Genomic DNA, 15,052 nt, shown 5'->3' with positions numbered 1-15,052 from the left:
AAACTGAACCTCTGCACCCAGTAAGCCACAGTTCTCCATCCCCCTCCCCCAGCCCCCCACCACCCTGCTTTCCATCTCTGTGAATTCAGTGGTCCTAGTAAGTGGAGTCATACGGTCTCTGTCTTTTTATAACCGTCCTATTTCACTTAGCATAACGTCCTCGAGGTTCATCCATATCGTAGCAGGTGTCAGAATTCCCTTCCTTTCTAAGGCCGTTGTATGTAGGGATCACATTTTCTTCAGCCATTCCAGTGCTATTTTTAAATCTAAAATCTCCAATTTTCCGTTATCCTCATCTGGCAGCCAAAGCCGTGGCCTGGCAAGGAGAAGGCAGCCTGGCCCAAGGGGAAGCCGAGGGTTCCCTCCCCGAGCGCAGGCCATGGTCCTGGCCAGAGGGGCAGTGAGTCCACACGCGCTAACCTAGTTCGATAGCCTGGCTCTGCTTCAGCGCGTGTAGGGAAGTGGCTTGAGCTTTCCAGTCTTCTTTAGTGGCTCTTCTGAAAAGAGAGCTTTATCAGGATTAGGTAAAGTGTCACTTGATCCCGAGGTACAGCGAATCAGTCCGTAACTCTGAGGTTCTTCTCGACTCGGTGGTATTTCTGTTCTTGAGACAAAGATAATTTCAGAAAATGCTACCAGAGGTGGCCGCTCCCCTGTGTCCCTCTCCGTCTCCTCCATCGGCTGTCACGGTCCCTCCTGCATCCTGAGAGGACACGTCTCTGTGGCAGCGTCTTGGCTTTTAAGCTGCTCCAGTTTTGTTGATAAAGGCTCACAACTGCCTCTCTTGTTGCAGTCTGTGAAGAAAATGGAGGGGTATTTGCCGCCGTCCATTTGTCATAATTATAGCATGTGGCAGTTGCAAATGGAAAGGAGCAGTTAGAGAGAAAATTCCTTCTGCCAGAGAAGACAATGAAAGTGGCAGATTTAGCTGCCGGCACTCTGTGCTTTGTCAGAGAAGCCTTTGAAGAGCTCCTCCCCTGATTTACCCATGATCAGGATCAGGTACTTCTGTGCTCACGTGCCCACGTCCAGATTTCTGCGTCTGCAGCTCTGAGACGTCCCTTCTGTGCTCATGAGATCTCATGAGCCCGAGGCTGACCCCCTCCACGGTCCTACTCAGGCCCTCAGGGCTGCTTCTCAGGTAGGAGGGAAGACGGTGGTGTCATTCCTTTTTCTTTTTTTTTTAAGATATACCACACAAGCACAATATTTATTTATTTTCTGGCTGCGCTGAATCTTCGTTGCGGCGCCTGGGGTTCTCTAGTTGTGGCGCACGGGCTCAGTAGTTGAGGTGTGCAGGCTTAGTTGCCCCACGGCATGTGGGATCTTAGTTCCCCGACCAGGGATCGAACCCACGTCCCCTGCATTGGAAGGAGGATTCTTAACCACTGGACCACCAGGGAAGTCCTGGTGGTGTCATTCTTGAGGGCAGTACATCTGAGCCCCCAGAATGTTAAATATGATAATTAGTAGAGCTCATTTACCCGAGGAACACACAACTAGAATCGGTACTATCTCTGATATGTTTGTAACGCTTAGCATTTACAGGTTTTTAAAATTAACCCTCCCAAGAGCATCATGAACCATCTTACTCTGGAAGAGTGAGCCTCACCTCAATTCAGTGACTTGCTCAGGATCACATAAGAGAGGAACGGCCCCATAGGAATCTTCTGCTGTGATGCAGAAGTATTGATACATTGTTGCTGCTTCCCCCCCCCCCCTTAATTTTGGTCTCTTTCTTTAGGGAAGCATTTCCAAGCTCTCATTTTCAATGTCTACCCCCAAATGTTAATATGTACCATACATATTTATTTGGTGTATTGCTAGTTTTGTTATGTGACGCGATTTATCTTTTTCTCTTTTATTTAAAATACAGAATTTGGAGAAAAGTGGTATATCAGAGAAAAATGACATAGGTGAGTAATGATTTCTTTTTTAACTTAAGAGTATGTATCCAGCTGTATTTCTTGTAAATTATATTTCAGTGAAGTGAATTTTCCTTTCTGATTTTATTTATGGGATAAATATTGTTGTCCAAATAGTCCGTCTTTGGCTCAGCCTGGTGTTTACCCTCATGAAGACACAGGGAGAACACTTTTCAGATTGACATATTGGAAGTAACAGCTAATACGTTGGATTTAATTCCCTCGGCCACAGTTTACTGACTTGCCAGTAAGGACAGATTCCCATGCCAGGGGGGCCACTGTGAGGGTGCAGAGGCGAACGAGACAGAGGCTGTTCTTCGGGTCGCACACTTCGCGGGATGAAGGGTCAGCCGTGGCCTTCGCTCACGTGCCCTCCGCTTGGAGCCGGGTCGCCACTGCTGACCTGCAGGCAGCACGCCCGTCCCCTTCGGGTCAGCTTGGCAGCCGCGTCTTCTGTTGAACCGTGGGGCGAGGCTGCTCCTGGCTGCCTCGCAGACACACCGTACCCGCCTCACAGCCCATCAGCACCCGTGTCCGCACTCCCTTTTACACACATCTGTCTCCCCCCACGTACTGTGAGCATCTTCAGGGGTGTGACCATGAGTTCCGATTCGGATTCCGTGGGCAGCGGGCCCCAGGGTGTTGACGGCAGGGCAGGGCCGCGCCTCTGTGCGTTGGGTCTCTTCCCAGAGGGTGTGAACTTGATCATTGTCAGTCATCCCAGGGTGGGCCGTGGAGACCTGGGAGGTGGGCCTTTGGAGGGGGGAAAGGGACGCTTTCCTTCCTAGGCCCTCCTTGCCTGGGCCTGGGTTCTGAGGCGTCTAGAAGGCAGGAGAGGCCCCCCTCCGGGTGGCCGGGTGGGATGGCCCGTGCTGGGCCCGGTGTGCGGGGACCACACGGGGTGGGCCGGGGTCTTCGGATCTGCGGGCAGCCGTGTTTAAGGAGCCACGGGGGATCATTGCTGTGCCTTCGCTGCATTACAACACCCCGTGTGGCCGAGCCACTCCTCACGGGAGGGGACTTAAAATCCTCAGGGATTTCACCTCTGCGGCCAACCCTTGTGCGTTTGGGCATTTGGCCGTGTGTTTATTTTGTGGGAGCTGGTGGGCCTCTTCGTAGTAAGTGGTTCTTAAATGAACAAGGGCCCTGGTCTGGAATGTGGTCTTGAGCGTACCTGGGGAGCTGCCCGAGCAAGTGAATCTACAGTCTCCAAGCTGCAAATGGCAGATCCAGTGATACTGAACTTGGTATCAGTTCATCTGAAAAATGACTCAGGGAGCTTATTTGCTCCAGTCTTAACGTCAGTCTACAGGACCGGGGTGGCGATGGGGCTACTGAAGCAGCCATCCTGGCAGATTCAGTGCCTGGATCCTGGTCTCACAGTGCTCAGGGCTGGGCGACCGACTCCAAGCGTGGGGCAGTCTTTTTTCCTCTTTTGACTCATTGCCTAATCAATACATTCACTGGTGACCATTGTTCTCACCAAGTATGACATCACTCGAGTGGCTCTTCATGTGTGTGTGTGTGTGTGTGTGTGTGTGTGTCCATCCCCCAGCCTGAAGTCCCAGGCACTTGTTATGCAGCTTTTGTCAGAAGACCATCACATTGATTTCTCATCAGAAAAACACCAGCATGAGATAATTTTTGACCGGGAGAGATTAGTACTTAGTGGAGTGGTTGGTGCGTGGTATATACTCAGAAACGGGAGAATTAGAGAACCTTTGATTGCTTTTTCTTTTTTTGAATTTTTGAATTGTATTTTATTTATTTTTTTGTACAGCAGGTTCTTATTAGTTATCCATTTTATACATTTTAGTGTATATATGTCAATCCCAATCTACCAATTCATCCCAACCCCCACACCCCTGCTGCTTTCCCCCCTTGGTGTCCATACGTTTCTTCTCTACATCTGTGTCTCAATTTCTGCCCCGCAAACTGGTTCATCTCTACCATTTTTCTACGTTCCACATATATGCGTTAATATACAATATTTGTTTTTCTCTTTCTGACTTACTTCACTCTGGATGACAGTCTCTAGATCCATCCACGTCTCAACGAATGACTCAATTTTGTTCCTTTTTATGGCTGAGTAATATTCCATTGTATATATGTACCACAACTTCTTTATCCATTCGTGTGTCGATGGGCATTTAGGTTGCTTCCATGACCTGGCTATTGTAAATAGTGCTGCAGTGAACATTGGGGTGCATGTGTCTTTTTGAATTATGGTTTTCTCTGGGTATATGCCCAGTAGTGGGATTGCTGGGTTATATGGTACTTCTATTTTTAGTTTTCTAAGGAACCTCCATACCGTTCTCCATAGTGGCTGTAACAATTTACATTCCCAACAACAGTGCAAGAGGGTTCCCTTTTCTCCACACCCTCTCCAGCATTTGTTGTTTGTAGATTTTCTGATGATGGCCATTCTAACTGGTGTGAGGTGATACCTCATTGTAGTTTTGATCTGCATTTCTCTAATAATTAGTGATGTTCAGCAGCTTTTCATGTGCTTCTTGGCCATCTGTATGTCTTCTTTGGAGAAATGTCTATTTAAGTCTTCTGCCCATTTTTGGATTGGGTTATTAGTTTATTTAATACTGAGCCGCATGAGCTGTTTATATATTTTGGAGATTAATCCTTTGTCCGTTCATTCGTTTGCAAATATTTTCTTCCATTCTGAGGGTTGTCTTTTTGTCTTGTTTGTAGTTTCCTTTGCTTTGCAAAAACTTTTAAGTTTCATTAGGTCCCATTTGTTTATTTTTGTTTTTATTTCTATTACTCTAGGAGGTGGATCAAAAAAGATCTTGCTGTGATGTATGTCAAAGAGTGTCTTCCTATGTTTTCCTCTAAGAGTTTTATAGTATCCGGTCTTATATTTAGGTCTCTAATCCATTTGGAGTTTATTTTTGTGTATGGTGTTAGGGAGTGTTCTAAGTTCATTCTTTTATATGTAGCTGTCCAGTTTTCCCAGCACCACTTATTGAAGAGACTGTCTTTTCTCCATCGTATATCCTTGCCTCCTTTGTCATAGATTAGTTGACCATAGGTGCGTGGGTTTATCTCTGGGCTTTCTATCCTGTGCCATTGATCTATATTTCTGTTTTTGTGCCAGTACCATATTGTCTTGATTACTGTAGCTTTGTAGTATAGTCTGAAGTCCAGGAACCTGATTCCTGCAGCTCCTTTTTTTTCCCTCAAGACTGCTTTGGCTATTCGGGGTCTTTTGTGTCTCCATACAAATTTTAAGATTTTTTTTTCTAGTTCTGTAAAAAATGCCAGTGGTAATTTGATAGGGATTGCATTGAACCTGTAGATTGCTTTGGGTAGTATACTCATTTTCACAATATTGATTCTTCCAATCCAAGAACATGGTGTATCTCTCCGTCTGTTTGTATCATCTTTAATTTCTTTCATCAGTGTCTTATAGTTTTCTGAGTACAGGTCTTTTGTCTCCCTAGGTAGGTTTATTCCTAGGTATTTTATTCTTTTTGTTGCAATGGTAAATGGGAGTGTTTCCATAATTTCTCTTTCAGATTTTTCATCATTAGTGTATAGGAATGCAAGAGATTTCTGTGCATTAATTTTGTATCCTGCAACTTTACCATATTCATTAATTAGCTCTAGCAGTTTTCTGGTGGCAGTTTTAGGATTCTCTATGTATAGTATCATGTCATCTGCAAACAGTGACAGTTTTACTTCTTCTTTTCCAATTTGTATTCCTTTTTTCTTTTTCTCCTCTGATTGCCGTGGCTAGGACTTCCAGAACTATGTTGAATAATAGTGATGAGAGTGGACATCCTTGTCTTGTTCGTGATCTTAGAGGAAATGCTTTCAGTTTTTCACCATTGAGAATGATGTTTGCTGTGGGTTTGTCATATATGGCCTTTATTATGTTGAGGTAGGTTCCCTCTATGCGCACTTTCTGGAGAGTTTTTATCATAAATGTGTGTTGAATTTTGTCAAAAGATTTTTCTGCATCTATTGAGATGATCATATGGTTTTTCTTCTCCAATTTGTTAATATGGGGTATCACATTGATTGATTTGCATATATTGAAGAATCCTTGCATCCCTGGGATAAATCCCACTTGATCATGGTGTATGATCCTTTTAATGTGTTGTTGGATTTGGTTTGCTAGTATTTTGTTGAGGATTTTTGTATCTATATTCATCACTGATAGTGGTCTGTGATTTTCTTTTTTTGTAGTATCTTTGTCTGGTTTTGGTATCAGGGTGATGGTGGCCTCATAGAATGAGTTTGGGAGTGTTCCTTCCTCTGCAATTTTTTGGAAGAGTTTGAGAAGCTCCTAGCTCGTCTCTAAATGTTTGATGGAATTCACCTGTGAAGCCATCTGGTCCTAGGCTTTTGTTTGTTGGAAGATTTTTAATCACAGTTTCAATTTCATTACTTGTGATTGGTCTGTTCATATTTTCTATTTCTTCCTGGTTCAGTCTTGGAAGGCATACCTTTCTAAGAATTTGTCCATTTCTTTCAGGTTGTCCATTTTATTGGCATAGAGTTGCTTGTAGTAGTCTCTTAGGATGCTTTGTATTTCTGCAGTGTCTGTTGTAACTTCTCCTTTTTCATTTCTAATTTTATTGATTTGTGTCCTCTCCCTCTTTTTCTTGATGAGTCTGGTTAATGGTTTATCAATTTTGTTTATCTTCTCAAAGAACCAGCTTTTAGTTTTATTGATCTTTGCTATTGTTTTCTTTGTTTCTGTTTATTTCTGCTCTGATCTTTATGATTTCTTTCCTTCTACTAACTTTGGGTTTTGTTTGTTCTTCTTTCTCTAGTTCCTCTAGGTGTAAGGTTAGATTGTTTATTTGAGATTTTTCTTGTTTCTTGAGGTAGGATTGTATTGCTATAAACTTCCCTCCCTCTTAGAACTGCTTTTGCTGCATCCCGTAGGGTTCGGATCGTCGTGTTTTCATTGTCATTTGTCTCTACGTATGTTTTGACTTCCTCTTTGATTTCTTCAGTGATCTCTTGGTTATTTAGTTATTTAGTGATCTCTTGGTTATTTAGTATTGTTTAGCCCCCTTGTGTTTGTCTTTTTTACATTTTTTTCCCTGTAATTAATTTCTGATCTCATAGCGTTGTGGTCAGAAAAGATGCTTGATATGATTTCAATTTTCTTAAATTTACTGAGGCTTGATTTGTGACCCAAGATATGATCTATCCTAGAGAATGTTCCGTGTGCCCTGAGAAGAAAGTGTAATCTGCTGTTTTTGGATGGAATGTCCTATAAATTATCAATTAAATCTATCTGGTCTGTTGTGTCATTTAAAGCTTGTGTTTCCTTATTAATTTTCTGTTTGGATGATCTGTCCATTGGTGTAAGTGAGGTGTTAAAGTCCCCCACTATAATTGTGTTACTGTCGATTTCCTCTTTTATAGCTGTTAGCAGTTGCCTTATGTATTGAGGTGCTCCTATGTTGGGTGCATATATATTTATAATTGTTATATCTTCTTCTTGGATTGATCCCTTGATCATTATGTAGTGTCCTTCCTTGTCTCTTGTAACATTCTTTATTTAAAAGTCTATTTTATCTGCTATGAGAATTGCTACTCCAGCTTTCTTTTGATTTCCATTTGCATGGAATATCTTTTTCCATCCCCTCACTTTCAGTCTGTATGTGTCCCTAGGTCTGAAGTGGGTCTCTTGTAGACAGCATAGAGATGGATCTTGTTTTGTTTTGTTTTAAATTATTATTATTTTTTAATGCTATTCTTGTCTGCTTACATTCTTTTTATTTATGTATGTATGTATGTATGTATGTATGTATGGCTGTGTTGGGTCTTCGTTTCTGTGCGAGGGCTTTCTCTAGTTGTGGCAAGTGGGGGCCACTCTTCATAGCGGTGCGGGGGCCACTCTTCATCGCGGTGCGCGGGCCTCTCACTATCGCGGCCTCTCGTTGCTGAGCACAGGCTCCAGACGCGCAGGCTCAGTAATTGTGGCTCACGGGCCGAGTTGCTCCGCGGCATGTGGGATCTTCCCAGACCAGGGCTTGAACCCACGTCCCCTGCATTGGCAGGCAGATTCTCAACCACTGCGCCACCAGGGAAGCCCGGATCTTGTTTTTATATCCATTCAGTGAGCCTGCGTCTTTTGGTTGGAGCATTTAATCCATTCACATTTAAGGTAATTATTGATATGTATGTTCCTATGACCATTTTCTTAATTGTTTTGGGTTTGTTTTTGTAGGTTCTTTTCTTCTCTTGTGTTTCCCACTTAAAGAAGTTCCTTTAGCATTTGTTGTAGAGCTGGTTTGGTGGTGCTGAATTCTCTTAGCTTTTGCTCCTCTGTAAAGCTTTTGATTTCTCCATCGAATCTGAATGAGATCCTTGCTGGGTAGAGTTGGGTAGAATAATCTTGGTTGTGGGTTCTTCCCTTTCATCACCTTAAGTGTATCATGCCACTCCCTTCTGGCCTCCTTAAGTATATCATGCCACTCCCTTCTGGCTTGTAGAGTTTCTGCTGAGAAATCAGCTGTTAACCTTACGGGAGTTCCCTTGTATGTTATTTGTCGTTTTTCCCTTGCTGCTTTCAGTAATTTTTCTTTGTTTTTAATTTTTGCCAATTTGATTACTATGTGTCTCGGCGTGTTTCTCCTTGGGGTTATCCTGCCTGGGACTCTCTTCACTTCCTGGACTTGGGTGGCTATTTCCTTTCCCATGGTAGGGAAGTTTTCTACTATAATCTCTTCAAATATTTTCTCGGGTCCTTTCTCTCTCTCTTCTCCTTCTGGGACCCCTATAATGCGAATGTTGTTGCATTTAATGTTGTCCCAGAGGTCTCTTAGGCTGTCTTCATTTCTTTTCATTCTTTTTTCTTTATTCTGTGCCGCAGCAGTGAATTCCTCCATTCGGTCTTCCAGGTCACTTATCTGTTCTTCTTCCTCAATTATTCTGCTGTTGATTCCTTCTAGTGTATTTTTCATTTCAGTTATTGTATTGTTCATCTCTGTTTGTTCATTCTTTAATTCTTTTAGGTCTTTGTTAAACATTTCTTGCATCTTCTCTATCTTCGCCTCCATTCTTTTCGTGAGGTCCTGGATCATCTTCACTATTATTATTCTGAATTCTTTTTCTGGAAGGTTGCCTATCTCCACTTCATTTAGTTGTTTTTCTGGGGTTTTATCTTGTTCCTTCATCTGGTACATAGCCCTCTGCCTTTTCATCTTGTCTATCTTTCTGTGAATGTGGTTTTTGTTCCACAGGCTGCAGGATTGTAGCTCTTCTTGCTTCTGCTGTCTGTCCTCTGGTGGATGAGGCTATCTAAGAGGCTTGTGCAAGTTTTCTGATGGGAGGGACTGGTGGTGGGTAGAGCTGACTGTTGCTCTGGTGGGCACAGCTCAGTAAAACTTTATCCACTTGTCTGCTGATGGGTGGGGCTGGGTTTCCTCCCTGTTGGTTGTTTGGCCTGAGGCGACCCAACACTGGAGCCTACCCAGGCTCTTTGCTGGGGCTAATGGCGGACTCTGGGAGGGCTCACGCCAAGGAGTGCCTCCCAGAACTTCTGCTGCCAGTGTCCTTGTCCTCACGGTGAGACACAGCCACCCCACACCTCGGCAGGAGACCCTCCAGCACTAGCAGTATGTCTGATTCAGTCTCCTATGGGATCACTGCTCCTTCTCATGAGTCCCGATGTGCACAGTACTTTGTGTGTGCCCTCCAAGAGTGGAATCTCTGTTTCCCCCAGTCCTGTTGAAGTCCTTCAATCAAATTCCGCCAGCCTTCAAAGTCTGATTCTCTGGGAATTCCTCCTCCTGTTTCTGGACCCCCAGGTTGGGAAGCCTGATGTGGGGCTCAGAACCTTCACTCCAGTGGGTGGACTTCTGTGGTGTAAGTGTTCTCCAGTTTGTGAGTCACCCACCCAGCAGTTACGGGATTTGATTTTATTGTGATTGCGCCCCTCCTACCATCTCATTGTGGCTTCTCCTTTGTCTTTGGATGTGGGGTATCTTTTTTGGTGAGTTCCAGTGTAATCCTGTCGATGATTGTTCAGCAGTTAGTTGTGATTCCAGTGCTCTCACAAGAGGGAGTGAGAGCACGTCCTTCTACTCTGCCATCTTGAACCAATGACTGGTGGCGCGGTGGTTAAGAATCTGCCTGCCAATGCAGGGCACATGGGTTCGAGCCCTGGCCCCGGAAGATCCCACATGCCATGGAGCAACTAAGCCTGTGCGCCACAACTACTGAGCCCGTGTGCCGCAACTACTGAAGCCTGTGTGCCCAGAGCCTGCGCTGCACAACAAAAGCCACCACAATGAGAAGCCTGCGCACGGCAATGAAGAGAAGCCCCTGCTTGCTGCAACCAGAGATAGCCTATGCACAAAAACGAAGACCCAACACAGCCAAAAATAAATAATTTATAAAAAAGAAAAAAAGAAAAGGATAGCTTTATTGCTTTGCCAGCAAAGGGAGACACACCGGGCTTCTGCCTCAAAGAACTGTGTGTCCCCACCTTTGATTGCTTTCCCCTTCATAGAAGAGTTAATCCTCCTACAGGGCTCCCTCTGTAGACATCTCCGGTCCTGTTTCCTGGAAGTTCTACAGCTACCGTAGGCTTTAGCACCGAGTGGGTCCTCGCTGTATCCTTGACTATCTTCCCTTCTCGCCCGTCACACTCATCATTATTGTCAGGCACTTAGTGCGTGACCCATTTATCACGCATTCCTGGAGGAGAAACAATGACAATCTGTCTTGAGTTGTGACAGTGTTTGCTAAAGGCAAATTGAAGTGGGTTTAGGGAAGTATCAGCAAAGGGATGGGGAAATAGCGGAATCATCTAATTTGGTTCCACTGACCGGGCAGTGAGAGCTTAAGAGTCAGGTGGTTGAACGGCATGAGCAGAGAAGACAACCCGGATATCTAGACTCGGCCAGAATGCAATGCAGTCCAGGAGGGCTTAGGATGTATGTCAGGAAATATTTCTTGGTGCCGATATAAAGAACAGCAGGAATTTAAGAACCAAACTGTACTATGCTGGTTCTTTTCTGGAATGGGGGTAGGGCTGAATGTGATCGTCGTTCATTGTGTCAGGGTTGTAGGACCTGGGTACACCTTTCCGCTTTTGCCTCATACAGGTAACTCCAGCACATGCATTCCGTTCCTTACCTCACCGTACAGCCTCCCCTAACTGTAATACTTTCAGGGCCCAACACTCCATTTGCTGTCCCAAACCTTCACTGCTCTCTCTGTTGGAAAAGTCGTCCCTGGGTGTCCCCAGGACTTGGTGTCCTCATCACATCCTCTGGGGAGGCCCTGCTCTCTGGGGTCCCAGAGCGCTCTGGGGCCCTTCCACAGTTTGAAAGCTGTTCATCTATAGACCCGGCCTCTTTGAGTGGCACGTAAATCCTTCCTGACCTGATCTGGCTAATGCAGCCTTCCTCTCTAACTTGATCACTGACTGTTCCCTTCATCCTTTTCTCAGAAATGCCCAATAAACTCCCTGGTCACCTCTCAGGGCTGCTTCCAAGATAAGGTAGACTGTGGGCTCTGTGATAACTCTCTTCTTTCTGCCACTTATCTGCTACCTTCTGTGCCTGAGTCTGTAGGAAACTGTGTTTTATTTTTTTTTACTTTTTAAATGTTTATTTCATTTTTATTTTTTTATTTTAATTTTTAATTTTAATATTTTTTTTGGCCGCACTGTGCGCATGTGGGATCTTAGTTCCCCGACTAGGGATTGAACCCGTGCCCCCTGCAGTGGAAGTGCGGAGTCTTAACCACTGGACCACCAGGGAAGTCCCACTGCTGCGTTTTAGAGGAAACTCAGGAAACACCCCTCCCCAGAAGCTCTCCCTGCACTGGCTCTCCTCCTCTGTGCCCCCAGGGTCCCCGCTTGGCTCTGCAGTGACACCCACGGCCTTGTGCTGTGATGGCGTCTTCTGAGCTAGACTCCCGTGCTGGGGTCACGCTTGCTCCTTTGTGTATCCTGGATCCTCGTGCTTAGGAGAGGCTTGGAGATGTTTGCTCTGAATGAGTGCACACAGCATGCGAGATCCAAGCACGTGATAAAGGAAGGGGATGATCTCTCAGGAGCAGAGGAAACAGCACAGGACCCAGATAGGAAAAGGGGAAGAATTCGCGTTTTTTCTTCTCCCCAAGCCTCGTCCCCATACCAAAGAGCTGCTTCTGTGCCAACAGTGGGAACTTTGCTGACCTGGTAGAGGAGGTGGTAGGAGTTGATTCCTGCAGGGTTAACCTTTTGACAGATGGAGCTGCTCTTTTTTTTTTTTTAACTTAAAATTATTTATTTATTTATTTAATTTATTTTTTGACTGCGTTGGGTCTTCATGGCTGCGTGCGGGCTTTCTCTAGTTGTGGCGAGGCGGGGCGACTCTTCACTGCAGTGCACGGGCTCTAGGTGCACAGGCTTGAGTAGTTGTGGCACACGGGCTCAGTAGTTGTGGCTCATGGGCTCTAGAGCGCAGGCTCAGTAGTTGCGGCGCACGGGCTTAGTTGGTTCGCAGCATGTGGGATCTTCCCGGACCAGGGCTCGAACCTGTGTCCCCTGCATTGGCAGGAGGATTCTTAACCACTGCGCCACCAGGGAAGTCAGAGCTGCTCTTTTAAAAAAATTTATTATGAATTATTTTGAACATACAGGAAGCTACAAAGAGTAACATTGTGTATCAGATTAAGAAATAAAATATTCCTAACACAGCTGTAGCATTTAAACCATTATCTTGATTTGGTGTTCATCATTCTCCTGTGGTCTTTTATACTTTCCCATCATATTTGATATGTATACATGCATATATATGGTACATACCCATTTTTTATATATTTGTGTTTATATTTTTGTAAACCATTGATTTATACTGTGTGGTTATTCCCTCGTGCCTTGCGTTTTCAGCGTTCTGTCTGTAGGGTTCATCTCCAGTGTCCATCTGGCTTGATCCATGAAGTGTCAGTTGATCTTTATTGCTGTGTAGTAGTCCAATTTGTGTGTCCTGTTAGTGGGTATCTGGTTTGCTTCCAATTTTTTCTTTTTTACACAGTGCTGCTGTGAGCACTCTTGTTACATACCCTTGTACACGCATTGAGAGTTTCTCAAGGATGACTAATAAGGGTGGAGTTTCTGGGTCATTGCACATGTGCATCTTCAACTTTATTAAATTTTGCAAAAATTATTCTCTGAGGCTTAATGACTCCAGTCTTAAAAAAATAAATCTTTTTCATTTTGGTAAGTCAGTTATGTTAATGTTTCAGATGTAGTGGATTGAAGGTTACATTTCAGTTGAAGTAGAAGATACCCGTTTGAGCCTTATCTGTGTGTCTGATTTACAGAGCCAAAAAGCTGATTTAAAACAGAGATTAGTATGTGGAAGGTTCATATTTATATCAACTCCTACAAAGAAAGAATGAGGTCATATTCAGCAGGTCGTTCAGCATTTCCTTTTAAATTTTTTGTTGAGTTTTAACCAGAGAGCATTTTGGATTATTTTTAGGATCTGGACTGCTCACTGTGGAGCTATCTGTTGTATGAATATTTGAGTGAATAAACGAATGGAACTATAGAACTGAACATGAGAATGATAAAATATAATGGAATAAATTAAAACCAAGTTAGCGTCCCTGAGTCGAGGGGTTAAAGTGAAAAGCTCCTGGTGGGGTGAGGGTCCTCACATTCATTTACTGTCAGCCTGCTGGAGGCTACAGGTTTTTAAATTTTAATTTTTTAAAAAAATTTTATTTTATATTGGAGTATAGTTGATTAACAGTGTTGTGTTAGTTTCAGGTGTACAGCAAAGTGACTTAGTTATACGTATACATATATCTATTCTTTTTCAAATTCTTTTCCCGTTTACAGAGAAAATTCTTTTCTCTGTTTCCCAACAGAGTTCCCTGTGCTGTACAGTACTCCTTGTTGGGTATCCATTTTAAATATAGCAGCATGTACATGTCAACCCCAAACTCCTAGTCTATCCCTCCCCGGACCCTCCCCCCCGGTAACCAGGGGTTCATTCTCTAAGTCTGCGTCTATTTCCGTTTTGTAAATAAGTTCAGTTGTATTTTTTTTTATTAGATTCCACATATAAGTGATATCATATATTTGTCTTTCTCTGTCTGACTTACTTCACTTAGTATGATCATCTCCAGGTCCATCCATGTTGCTTGGAGGCTAAAAGTTTATGTGACATCTGCCTTCGGCCAACACCCCTGTCTGGTGGCAGGGTCCTGACACAACGGCAGTTTCTTTTCTTTATCACGAGCTCAGAACCTGGGCAGGCCTGATGTGCTTCCCTGGTGCGGGGCCTGAGCAGCCCCCTCTGCGGCGAGACCTCTGTGGTCTCCCCTGGTCTGGACCCTGTCAAGACACCGGCTGCCCTGAAGCCAGTCTTAGCTGGCGGCAAATATGGCCAGTGTTGCTGACAGGCTTTTATGCAGCCCTTCCTGCCACAGCCCTGCTGTGTGGAATCGTGGCTGTTTTCCTGGAGATAACACTGCATCCTGGCCAGGTGCCTTGTGAGGTCATTGCTGAGTGTCACCTTGAAGGGCTGTCCAGAAGATGCTTGAGGTAGAGTGTTAGCTTGCTAGGGCTGCTGAAACAAAGTGCCACAAACCGTGTGGCTTCAACAGAAGTTTGTCTCCCGGTTCTGGAGGCTGGGGTGGTTTCCTCTGAGGCCCCCTTCCTTGGCTTGCAGGTGGCCGTCCTCTCCCTGTGTCTTTTTTTTTTTTTTTTTAAAGATAGTAACATGATAGGTAGCATGATCTTTTTTTTTTTTTAATTAATTATTTATTTATTTATTTATTTTTGGCTGTGTTGGGTCTTCGTTTCTGTGCGAGGGCTTTCTCTAGTTGTGGCAAGCGGGGGCCACTCTCCATCGCGGTGCGCGGGCCTCTCACTATCGCGGCCTCTCTTGTTGTAGAGCACAGGCTCCAGACGCGCAGGCTCAGTAGTTGTGGCTCACGGGCCCAGCCGCTCCACGGCATGCGGGATCCTCCCAGACCAGGGCTCGAACCCATGTCCCCTGCATTGGCAGGCAGACTCCCAACCACTGCGCCACCAGGGAAGCCCCTCCCTGTGTCTTCACAGCATCTTCCCTCTGTGTGTCTCTTGCCCAGATTTCCTCTTTTTATAAAGACGCCAAGTATTGTATATCGGATTAGGA

The 15,052-nt window shown here is 44.6% G+C and overlaps 1 protein-coding gene across 1 annotated transcript in view; it reads left to right on the top strand.

Moving 5' to 3' along the window:
• Nucleotides 1–15,052, top strand: part of B3GLCT (beta 3-glucosyltransferase) — a 106,748-nt gene that overhangs the window by 18,125 nt on the left and 73,571 nt on the right. The window contains exon 3 of the mRNA XM_057532715.1: nucleotides 1,877–1,916. Coding sequence (XP_057388698.1) covers nucleotides 1,877–1,916 — 40 coding nt within the window. The remainder of the gene's footprint in view (nucleotides 1–1,876; nucleotides 1,917–15,052) is intronic.

Source organism: Balaenoptera acutorostrata, chromosome 18, assembly GCF_949987535.1.
Source record: "Balaenoptera acutorostrata chromosome 18, mBalAcu1.1, whole genome shotgun sequence".
NCBI lineage: Eukaryota > Metazoa > Chordata > Mammalia > Artiodactyla > Balaenopteridae > Balaenoptera > Balaenoptera acutorostrata.
This window is presented reverse-complemented; position numbering and strand designations above follow the sequence as displayed.